Source organism: Musa acuminata, unplaced genomic scaffold, assembly GCF_036884655.1.
Source record: "Musa acuminata AAA Group cultivar baxijiao unplaced genomic scaffold, Cavendish_Baxijiao_AAA HiC_scaffold_994, whole genome shotgun sequence".
NCBI lineage: Eukaryota > Viridiplantae > Streptophyta > Magnoliopsida > Zingiberales > Musaceae > Musa > Musa acuminata.
This window is the reverse complement of record NW_027021212.1, coordinates 1-12,500: the sequence shown is the minus strand read 5'-3', so window position 1 is coordinate 12,500 and position 12,500 is coordinate 1. Positions and strand designations below refer to the sequence as shown.

The following is a 12,500-nucleotide window of genomic DNA, read 5'->3' as shown; positions in this document are numbered from 1 at the left end:
AATAATATCTCTGGGTTTACAACGATAACTTGGTATATCCACTATACGACCATTAACTAAAATATGTCTATGGTTAACTAATTGCCTGGCTCCAGGAATGGTCGAAGCCATACCCAATCGGAAAAGGATGTTATCCAAACGCATCTCAAGTAATTGTAGTAAAACCTGACCTGTTGACCCTTTAGCTTTTCCAGCGATATGCACATATCTAAGTAATTGTCGCTCTGTCAGACCATAATGAAAACGCAATTTCTGTTTTTCTTCTAGACGAATACGATACTGCGATCTTTTCCCAGAACGCAATTGGTTTTTAAGATCACTTCCGGATCTAGGTCTTTTACTAGTTAGTCCTGGTAAAGCCCCCAGACGGCGTATTTTTTTGAAACGAGGTCCTCGGTAACGAGACATAAAGACTCCTTTTTAATTTTATGGATTTTATTGAAATTTCATTTTTTCAGAATAAAAAAATGAAAACTGAACTATAAATTAAGACTGAACTAAGGGATAAACAAAGCAAAGCTAAATTTACCGAAATACTACAAAGTAGAATAAAATAAATTGTATCAATATCCGGATTTTTTGTATATATAGGAAGTTGCAGCTCCGTTTTATGATTTGTTCGGTAGAGAGAGATCTAATTGTTCCAATACATTTTTTGGTCATGGTTGCAAGTTACCACGACATAACATATGGGAAAAGGAGGAGAGAGATTATCAATCACGGAAAAATCGATAGAGAAAAAGCCGGCTATCGGAGTCGAACCGATGACCATCGCATTACAAATGCGATGCTCTAACCTCTGAGCTAAGCGGGCTCACATAACATAACAGAAATAGTATATAGAAATTGAGGAAACTACCGGATTTTAGCTATTAGCTGATCTTATCTATTAGCTATTCGTTTAATATTAACTATGAACTATAACTATATAACTATACTATAACTATATAACTATATAGTATAGTATAGTTCTATATAGTTATATAGTATACTTCTAAACTATATACTATAACTAACTATAATAATAATTCTGACTATTCTTCTGACTATTCTAACTATATCTAACTATAATATACAACATAATGTATTTATTTATATATTTATATTTTATATATTTATATTATGTTAATTATAGCTATAGCGAATCGGTCCTAAGATAAAAAAAAAGATAAGGATAAAGATACAATCTAAATGAAAATGAGACATTCCTCTGGTTTGATTCGGAAAAGGAGGAGATAGGACAAAAAAAAAGAAGAATGAATATCGACCGTTCCACTATTCCAAATCGCACTGTAAAAATGAAAGGGAGGGAGAAACATATATATGTTGGATATATCTATCCATATTGAATTGCGGATACATCAATGATAGAATCATTTCTGATTGAAACAAGGTTCATTCAATATAAATGAACTGATGGGGGATAGCCAAAAAAATCAAACAGCAGCATACACTTTTTCAATATAGAAATCATTATCTAACGAATTCAACGGGTCCAAACAAACAAAATAAATGAAAAGGATAGTTGGAATTCCAACTAGGTCTTGGTATCAAAGGGGATATGGCGAAATCGGTAGACGCTACGGACTTGATTGGATTGAGCCTTAGTATGGAAACCTGCTAAGTGGTAACTTCCAAATTCAGAGAAACCCTGGAATTAAAAATGGGCAATCCTGAGCCAAATCCTTATTTTGAGAAAACAAAGGTTTATAAAACTAGAATTTAAAAGGATAGGTGCAGAGACTCAATGGAAGCTGTTCTAACGAATGGAGTTGACTACGTTTTGTTGGTAGCAGGAATCCGTCTATAAAAATTACAGAAAAGATGGTCCTATATACCTAATACGTATGTATACATACTGCCATATCAAACGATTAATCATGACCCGAATCTATTATATTATAATTATATATAATTATAATATGAAAAATTCAGAGTTATTATGAATCCATTTCAATGGAAGTTGAAGGAAGAATCGAATATTCAATTATGAAATCATTCATTCCAGAGTTTGATAGATCTTTTGAAAAACTGATTAATCGGACGAGAATAAAGAGAGAGTCCCATTCTACATGTCAATACCGACAACAATGAAATTTATAGTAAGAGGAAAATCCGTCGACTTTTTAAATCGTGAGGGTTCAAGTCCCTCTATCCCCAATAAAAAGCCTATTTTACTTCCTAAGTATTTATCCTCTTCTTTTTTTTCATCAGTGGTTCAGTTCAAACAAAATTCACTATCTTTCTCATTCACTCTACTCTTTCACAAACGGATCCGAACTAAAATCCTTGGATCTTATCCCAATTTGGATAGAACCTGTACAAATGAACATATATGGGCAAAGAATCTCTATTATTGAATCATTCACAGTCCATATCATTATCCTTACACTTACTTGTCAAATTTTTTACTACTTTTTAGTCCCTTTAATTAACATAGACACAAGTACTCTACTAGGATGATGCACGGGAAATGGTCGGGATAGCTCAGTTGGTAGAGCAGAGGACTGAAAATCCTCGTGTCACCAGTTCAAATCTGGTTCCTGACACGTAAATAATGTATCGGATAGATATTCATACAAATTAATCGAGATAGATCGGGCGTTAATAGTCTAGAGCATGATACGTATTTACTCATCTAGATGTTACATATTTACTCATCTATTACATATATTTACTCATCTATTACATATTTACTCATCTAGATATATATATATATATATACCTCCCCTTGGGGGGATTGGTTACATATTTACTCATCTAGATGTATATATATATATACCTCCCCTTGGGGGGATTGGTAAAAAATATATGTATGGATGGTTATGGTAAAGAACAAAGTGAGATTATGCTCCCGTCTCTTTTTTCTTTCTTGTTTCTTCATACTGTGCTTTCTCTCATTCAAAAAGAATATTAAGTCTTCATCTATATTCAAAATAAAAATAAATAAGTAAAAGTAAAAAAAAACTTAAAAGTCGAGAGGAGTTAAAAGATAGCAATAGACAGAATGCACTTCAGACACAGTACAAATAAAATCCAATCCCTTTTCATTTCTTCATTTCATATTTTTGACATTTATTCCATTTCTTCACTCTTGCTTACGTTACTTTCCGAGGTCCATCTACATCTAAGTAAGTTATGTGCGCGGTACAAAGTTCATAGTGCAGAACTCTTTTGATTCATCCCATTGTTTCTGCTCATACGAAATGGATATGATCTATTCCAAATTTTGGAATATAAATGAAGTTTTTTTTAGGTTATCCATAATACGAATTAAAGTCCGGTTACTTTCTTTCATCTAGAACGGAACGTAAAAATATTCCTTCACTTGAAAGAAATCTGGAATCGTGTCATAGTCGTATTAAGTAAACATTAATTTCTTATCATTTAATGAGCATCTTGTATTTCATAGAAATTGGGGGTAATATAGTCCTTACGTAGGGGCCAACCTATCCAACTTTCCGGCATCAAAATACGTTTAAGGCGTGGATGATTATCATAAGAGATTCCCAACATATCATAAGATTCGCGTTCTTGAAAATCAGCACTTCTCCAAATCCAGAAAACAGACGGGATTCTAGGATTATTCCTTGGGGCAAATACTTTTATGCATACCTCTTCTGGTTTAGCTATACCATACTGTATTCTCGTAAGATGATACACACTGGCTAAAAATCCGCCTGGTGCTACATCATAGGCACACTGGGAGCGTAAATAATTGTAACCATATACATATGAAATGACAGCAATGGAATCCCAATCCTCGGTTTTTATTTGTAAAGTTTCTATTCCTCGGCAATCAAAGCCCAAAGATCTATGAACTAAATCATGGTTGACTAACCAATCAGATAAACGATCCTGCTGCATCTTCTTGATCTCTCCCACATTTGTATTTGTATGAGTATTTCAATTTACAATGAAATTTTTAAAGATTGACCCTTTCTTTCTTATTCTGCACAAAAGAACCTTACCTTGTCTGATTCACTAATTCATGGGGAGATACTGAACTTTTGGATTTGAAAAATGTTTCAGAAGGTATCTCTGAAGTAGATGGTGATTGATAGAGCAATTCTTGATCATAATTTCCAGTATGAGTACTGCGTCTAACACAAAACTTGTGATTGGTAGTAAAACATCGATTTTCCTGTTGAGACACAGTTCTATCTTCAAAGATTTCTCGAGATATTTTCTTACGAAGTTTCGTTATAGCATCTATAACCGCCTCTGGTTTAGGTGGGCAGCCCGGCAAATAGACATCGACAGGAATTAGCTTATCGACTCCACGAACAGTACTATAAGAATCAGTACTGAACATCCCTCCTGTAATAGTACAAGCTCCCATAGCAATGACATATTTTGGTTCAGGCATTTGCTCATATAATCTTACTAAAGAAGGAGCCATTTTCATTGTTACTGTGCCGGCTGTTAAAATTAGGTCTGCTTGTCTAGGACTCGATCTTGGTACCAATCCATAACGATCAAAGTCGAATCGCGAGCCTATTAATGAAGCAAATTCAATGAAACAACAACTGGTACCGTATAGAAGCGGCCATAAACTGGAAAGTCTTGACCAATTCGAAAGATCATTCAATGTAGTTGAAATAACTGAATTGGTAATTGTTTTGTCAACTAAGGGAAACTCAATCAAATTCATAACTGTCTCAATGTAATCTTTTCCTTCATTTTTATTTTGATTGTCTGAATATTCAGTTAAGACCATTCCAATGCTCCTTTTCGCCATGCATAAACTGAACCAACAATTGGGATAAGCACAAAAATTAAAGCTTCGATAAATACAGATACACCCAATACATCGAAACTCATTGCCCATGGATAAAGAAAGACCGTTTCAACATCAAAAACAACAAAAACTAGAGCAAACATGTAATAGCGGATTCGAAATTGTAACCAAGCATCCCCAATGGGTTCTATACCCGATTCATAACTAGAGAGCTTCTCTGGTCCTTCACTAACCGGGGCTAAAACTCCGGAAATTACAAATGCCAAGATAGGAATAACGCTTGATATTATTAGAAATGCCCAGAAAATATCATATTCGTGAAGCAGAAACATAAATGTACTCCTATTAATGTGGAATATGCTGAATTATTCGATTCGAATCGGAATTGTCAATTCATCCATAACTTCTTATCTTAGGCGAAACAAGAATTGATTTTGATCAAATCAAACTGCATAGTTTAGAGTTTGTTTGCTGTGGGGCATGTTTTGTTTAAAGATTCATCTAATGGAATCCCACTTACATTTTGGATTTCGATTCTATTTAGATATGGTGTAGACATAGGATGCTCTTACACAAACAAAACTCTCTCACTTTGTCTTGGGTTCTCTATCCTCTAGAAAAAGGTAATAAAATACTAAAATATCCTATGCCTATAACTATTCCTATGCCTATAACTATAATAAATATCAATACCCTATAATATAGTAAAGTAAATATCCTATAATTAAATACTATGAATACTATATTCATTAGAATACTATGTTGATTATATATAATCAACATAATGAAATAATAATAATTTCATTTCCTTTTTTTAAAACTTAAATTTTTCAATAGTCATATGGGGTAAAATGTCTAGGGATTTCTAGCATATTCTATATTATTCGAAGTATTCCTTTTTCATTAAAATCTGGGTATAGGATCATTGCTTCTATTGATTTGATACGAATATGAATACATAATCTAATGCATCGAATGATTTTTTATCTTTTTCTTGTCCTAGATTTCATTTCTATTTTTCTTAATTGATTCAATCCGTTGAATTGAGAGGTGACATATAACAACTTATATCTTTCTATACAAAAAATTGGAAACTTGGAACCTGTACTATCCCACCTCCTCAGAAATAAATAAGAAGAATCGAGTTATTTCATTAGAGTTAGAATGAAAGATTCATTCTATTTCGGACCAATCTCTAATACTAAACAAAGATTACGATTTGGAATGAACCAAAATACTTGTTTGTTTTGTTACGGCAATAACGCTTAATAATATAATGGTAAGACCAAGCAATGGGTTAGATTTCGCTACAAGAAAAAGGTTTTACAGCAAACCTATACTAGACAATGAAACATAGCAAAGAGTGGAGTAGTATAATCGACGGAATCATAAATGATTTACATAACATTTTCAAATAGAAAGAATCACACATTATCGAATGATTCGACGGACCAAATCAAATCCACAAACCCACTCAACTCATAGAATATAGAAGAAGAAACGTTAATATATTTAGGCCCAATTCGTTATCTCTCCATTATCTCTGAATCAATCAATAAGGTTGCTCTTGTTCTGCCAAAAAACGATTAGTGATTAGTTAGGGGGATTCTCCAAATACAAGACAAGACCCAAGACCAAGAAAAGAATAGGTCCTAGACCCATGTGACTTAGGATTAGACTTGGTTGGTCCCATAGAAATGAAAACCATACTAAACTATATACTAAACACTAAACTATATACTAAACAAAAATATAATATATTAGGATTAGGGCTATACGGACTCGAACCGTAGACCTTCTCGGTAAAACAGATCAAACTGATTATTATCGAAATGATTCGAACTGTTTCAAAGACCCAACATGCATTTTGTTGCATTGGGCTCTTTCATCAACTGATGTAAAGATCAGTTAGTCCACCATATTTTTTCTTTAGAGGAAGATAATGAGATGGTTCCATGTGCTCTGATTTATTATTTGTATTCTGATCTAGGAGCAATACCAAAGTGTTTCAAAGAAGGGTTATCTTGACTTAGGTCTGCCTTCGGCCTAGATCAACCTAAGTTAAATGGAATCTCTATCGCTCCGCTGCAACAGTCGAATATGAGACTTCATACACCTTAAAGTTCATAGGACGAAAAGAGGTTATTTTGAGGCCCTTATACTCATTATGCCTAGCATTGAATGGGCTGGGTATTTACCTTATCAACTATCAAATCAATGGCGGGTTCTATTTGATTTGGCAACTGAATTCGCGCCTGAATCGGACCGAACCAAATATTTGTCAGGCTATTGTTCTCTTGTTCCCTCGAACCTATGGAGTAAGACATCGATTTCTCAATACGATCAATTATGTTCATTGCATAATAGGCTCCTTTGAAAAGCATTGGCGCGCGTGTAAACGAGGTGCTCTACCAACTGAGCTATAGCCCTTGTCATAGACATCTTAACATATAGATAATTTCTTGTCAAGATGGATATTCCATAATCCACATCATAGCTCTCTGATCTATTTATTTTATTTACGCTTAACAGAACAGATTTATTTACGCTTAACAGAACAGATTAGTATTGCTTAGAAATAATATTCCACCTATAATCCCCGAAGTGATGGGTTCTTTTTGTGGTGATAAATGACCTACTTAACTCAGTGGTTAGAGTATTGCTTTCATACGGCGGGAGTCATTGGTTCAAATCCAATAGTAGGTAGAACTTATTAGATACCGGAGTCGATGAAATGATATCTAATAAGTTTTTCTACCCCATCTTCTTTTTTTGTTTTATCAGATTAGACTTGATTGTGTTCAATTGGCAGAATCAACATGTGGTGTATAATAAAGAACTTTTTAAAAACTTCTCTTTATTATTTTGATGTATTGACTTGACTAGTAGGAAATAACATTGACAGCCTCTACTCGTGTCCTAGCTCGTCTGAGAGCTAGATTCGCTTCAATTGCTTGTCTCTTACCCTCAGCTCTACTCAAGTTAGCTTCAGCTATTTCAAGAGCTTGTTGAGCTTCTTGCGGATCAATGTCAGTACTTATTTCCGCATCATTTCCTAAAATGGTGATTTCATTATTACCTATTCTAGCGAAACCACCCATCAGAGCCACCGTTAACCATTGGTCGTTGTTGAGGCGTATTCTCAAAAGACCTATATCTACAGCCGTGGCAATAGGGGCGTGGTTTGGTAATACGCCAATTTGGCCACTATTAGTAGATAAAATTATTTCTTTCACTTCTGAGTCCCAAATAATTCGATTAGGAGTCAGTACACAAAGATTTAAGGTCATTTCTTCAATTTGCTCTCCTCTTCTAAGTTCATAGCTTTCGCGGTAGCTTCATCGATGTTACCTACTAAATAAAAGGCCTGCTCGGGAAGACTGTCTAATTCTCCGGAAAGGATCAGTTGAAACCCCCTAATTGTTTCTGCAAGACCAACATATTTTCCTGGAGAACCAGTAAATACTTCTGCCACGAAGAAGGGTTGTGATAAGAAACGCTCGATTTTTCGTGCTCTTGCTACAGTTAAACGATCTTCTTCGGATAATTCGTCCAACCCAAGAATAGCTATAATGTCCTGAAGTTCTTTGTAACGTTGTGAAGTTTGCTTAACTCTTTGCGCAGTTTCATAATGTTCCTCGCCAACGATCCGAGGTTGTAACATAGTTGACGTTGAATCTAAAGGATCCACTGCTGGATAAATACCTTTGGCAGCTAATCCTCTCGATAATACGGTAGTAGCATCTAAATGTGCAAATGTCGTGGCAGGAGCAGGGTCGGTCAAATCGTCCGCAGGTACATAAACGGCTTGGATCGAAGTTATAGATCCCTCTTTGGTAGAAGTAATTCTTTCTTGCAAAGAACCCATTTCTGTACTAAGGGTAGGTTGATAACCCACTGCAGAAGGCATTCTCCCCAATAAGGCGGATACTTCTGATCCTGCTTGGACGAAACGAAAGATATTGTCGATGAATAGAAGTACGTCTTGTTCATTAACATCCCGGAAATATTCCGCCATAGTTAGGGCAGTCAAACCAACTCTCATACGAGCTCCCGGCGGTTCATTCATTTGACCGTAGACTAGAGCTACTTTTGATTCTGCAATATTTTTTTCATTAATTACTCCGGATTCTTTCATTTCCATGTAAAGATCATTTCCTTCACGAGTACGTTCGCCTACTCCGCCAAATACAGATACGCCTCCATGAGCTTTGGCAATGTTGTTGATCAATTCCATGATGAGTACTGTTTTACCTACTCCAGCTCCTCCAAATAGTCCGATTTTTCCTCCACGGCGATAAGGAGCTAAAAGATCCACTACTTTAATTCCTGTTTCAAAGATTGATAATTTCGTCTCTAACTGTATAAAGGCAGGTGCAGGTCTATGAATAGGAGATGTTGTGCTAGTATCTACAGGACCTAAATTATCAACAGGCTCCCCAAGAACGTTGAAAATTCGTCCGAGGGTAGCTCCACCGACTGGAACGCTTAGAGGAGCTCCCGTGTCAATCACTTCCATTCCTCTCATCAGTCCATCTGTAGCACTCATAGCTACAGCTCTAACTCGATTATTTCCTAATAATTGTTGTACCTCACAAGTCACATTAATTTGCTGACCAATAGTATCTCGACCCTTAACTACCAAAGCGTTATAAATATTAGGCATCTTGCCCGGAGGAAAAACAACATCCAGTACTGGGCCAATAATTTGAGCGATACGCCCTAGGTTTTGTTCTTCAAGTGTGGAAACCGCAGGACTAGAAGGGGTAGGATTGATTCTCATAATTATAATTAAAGTAAAGTATGTCGAAAGTTTTTTTGAATAGTGCCATGCCAAGTCGAAAATAAATGTCCGATAGCAAGTTGATCGGTTAATTCAATAAGAAATAAATGGGAGTTAGCACTTGATTTAGTTGGTACCACCCAACCGAATACGATTCAATCGTTTACTCATTCAATTACTCATTCAATGAGTCAATTTTCAAGTTCAGCCAATCCTTCTTTTTTTCAAAAGAAATATTAAGTACATGAAATCACGAGTAAGTCTCTTTCATTTCTCTATCATTATAGAAAAACCATCCGTATTAGATTCTATTATCTATAGAATTCGAACCCGAACTCCATTTATGATTCATTATTTCGATCTAATTGGCCATTGTTCTTTTTTTTTTTTGAATAGATATTGGATTTCCGCCTATCTATTCTTTATACCCTTTTAGGATGAATTATGCCTATTTTCACATCTAGGATTTACATATACAACATATATCACTGTCAAGAGTGAATTTTTCTTAGTATTTGGATTCAAAATAAGAAGGAGATCCATTTGATTTTATTGTAAACTTGCAAAACAAACATTGGGTTTGGGTTGCGCCATATATATCAAAGAGTATACAATAATGATGTATTTGGAGTATACAATAATGATGTATTTGATGAATCAAATACATGGTCTAATAATGAACCATTTCATTTTAACATAACATTGAAATTAGTTGATAATATTAGTTGAATATTTTTTTTCTTTTTTTTTATTTTTATTTTTGTCAAAGGTTTCATTCATGCATAATCTATATCGAGTAGACCTTGTCGTTGTGAGAATTCTTAATTCATGAGTTGTAGGGAGGGACTTATGTCACCACAAACAGAGACTAAAGCAAGTGTTGGATTTAAAGCTGGTGTTAAAGATTACAAATTGAATTATTATACTCCTGACTACGAAGTCAAAGATACTGATATCTTGGCAGCATTCCGAGTAACTCCTCAACCTGGAGTTCCGCCCGAAGAAGCAGGGGCTGCGGTAGCTGCCGAATCTTCTACTGGTACATGGACAACTGTGTGGACTGATGGACTTACCAGTCTTGATCGTTACAAAGGGCGATGCTACCACATCGAGGCCGTTGTTGGGGAGGAAAATCAATATATTGCTTATGTAGCTTATCCTTTAGACCTTTTTGAAGAAGGTTCTGTTACTAACATGTTTACTTCCATTGTGGGTAATGTATTTGGTTTCAAAGCCTTACGAGCTCTACGTCTGGAGGATCTGCGAATTCCCACTTCTTATTCCAAAACTTTCCAAGGCCCGCCTCACGGCATTCAGGTTGAAAGAGATAAGTTGAACAAGTATGGTCGTCCCCTATTGGGATGCACTATTAAACCAAAATTGGGATTATCTGCAAAAAACTACGGTAGAGCGGTTTATGAATGTCTACGTGGTGGACTTGATTTTACCAAAGATGATGAAAACGTAAACTCACAACCATTTATGCGTTGGAGAGATCGTTTCTTATTTTGCACCGAAGCACTTTTTAAAGCGCAGGCCGAAACAGGTGAAATCAAAGGACATTACTTGAATGCTACTGCGGGTACATGTGAAGAAATGATGAAAAGGGCCATATGTGCCAGAGAATTAGGAGTTCCTATCGTAATGCATGACTACTTAACTGGTGGATTCACTGCAAATACTAGCTTGGCTCATTATTGCCGTGACAACGGCCTACTTCTTCACATCCATCGCGCAATGCATGCAGTTATTGATAGACAGAAAAATCATGGTATGCATTTCCGTGTACTAGCTAAAGCATTACGTATGTCTGGTGGAGATCATATTCACGCCGGTACAGTAGTAGGTAAACTGGAAGGGGAACGTGAGATGACTTTAGGTTTCGTTGATTTATTACGTGATGATTATATCGAAAAAGACCGAAGTCGCGGTATTTTCTTCACTCAAGATTGGGTCTCTATGCCAGGTGTTCTGCCCGTGGCTTCAGGGGGTATTCATGTTTGGCATATGCCTGCTCTGACCGAAATCTTTGGGGATGATTCCGTACTACAGTTTGGCGGAGGAACTTTAGGACACCCTTGGGGAAATGCACCTGGTGCAGTAGCTAATAGGGTGGCTTTAGAGGCGTGTGTACAAGCTCGTAATGAGGGACGTGATCTTGCTCGTGAAGGTAATGAAATTATCCGTGAAGCTAGCAAATGGAGCCCTGAACTAGCCGCTGCTTGTGAAGTATGGAAAGAGATCAAATTCGAATTCGAACCAGTAGATAAGCTAGATAAAGAGAAAAAGTAAGTGTGCATAATTCAGTAATTCCTGTTTGTTCTCCTAATTGATTGCAATTAAAGTCGGCCCAATCTTTTCCTAAAAAAAAGATTGGGCCGATTGCCGAATAAAAAAAAAAAGAATGAGCATTCTATACTATGTATTTGCATATATCTTTTATATGTACAGATGTACAGATCTTACCTATATATATACAAGATAAGATCGAAGACTAAACAACTCAATACTTCTATTGTTTGTTGTTGGATCCATAGGATTGGATTAATTATGGATCCTTGGGATTGGTGGACTTTTTTATATCTCCTAGTTTCAGGCCATAGATCAAGCCAAGGGAAAGGCTCCTTTACCCATCCTATATATTGTCTTTTTCGTTCCATGTTAAAATAGAAACTTAATTATTTGATTATACGAGAACAAATTCTTTATTCTTTATTTATAGAAATAAACAACTATCTCTATTTTCGATGAGAATTTGTACATCACATGGAAGAAAGCTGTGTCTTTCTATTTTAAAATTTATAAAAAGATTCTATCAATATATATTGAAGTGATACCTCGGCTTCCCACAAAGGAGAATCATTTCTTTCAATACTTACTCGTTCTTTCAATACTTACTCGTTATTAATTAACAATCCTAATGATTAGGATTAGATTCGTATGCTTAATTCTGATAAGAAATCAAATAGTGAAAGT

The 12,500-nt window shown here is 35.6% G+C and overlaps 2 protein-coding genes and 2 non-coding genes across 4 annotated transcripts; 2 read left to right on the top strand and 2 right to left on the bottom strand.

Annotated features, from left to right (window-relative positions):
* Positions 1-741: 741 nt before the first annotated feature.
* TRNAT-UGU (transfer RNA threonine (anticodon UGU)) lies at positions 742-814 on the bottom strand. Its single transcript has one exon. It is a non-coding gene; the product is annotated as a tRNA-Thr (tRNA).
* A 1,662-nt stretch (positions 815-2,476) lies between these two features.
* TRNAF-GAA (transfer RNA phenylalanine (anticodon GAA)) lies at positions 2,477-2,549 on the top strand. The gene has a single exon. It is a non-coding gene; the product is annotated as a tRNA-Phe (tRNA).
* A 2,123-nt stretch (positions 2,550-4,672) lies between these two features.
* Positions 4,673-9,524, bottom strand: LOC135665380 (ATP synthase subunit beta, chloroplastic). The gene has a single exon (XM_065177192.1). It carries the CDS (start codon positions 9,522-9,524, stop codon positions 8,028-8,030), a length of 1,497 nt encoding a protein of 498 aa, XP_065033264.1. The 3' UTR covers positions 4,673-8,027.
* An 828-nt stretch (positions 9,525-10,352) lies between these two features.
* Positions 10,353-12,343, top strand: LOC135665381 (ribulose bisphosphate carboxylase large chain). The gene has a single exon (XM_065177193.1). It carries the CDS (start codon positions 10,353-10,355, stop codon positions 11,814-11,816), a length of 1,464 nt encoding a protein of 487 aa, XP_065033265.1. The 3' UTR covers positions 11,817-12,343.
* The last annotated feature ends 157 nt before the right edge of the window (positions 12,344-12,500 follow it).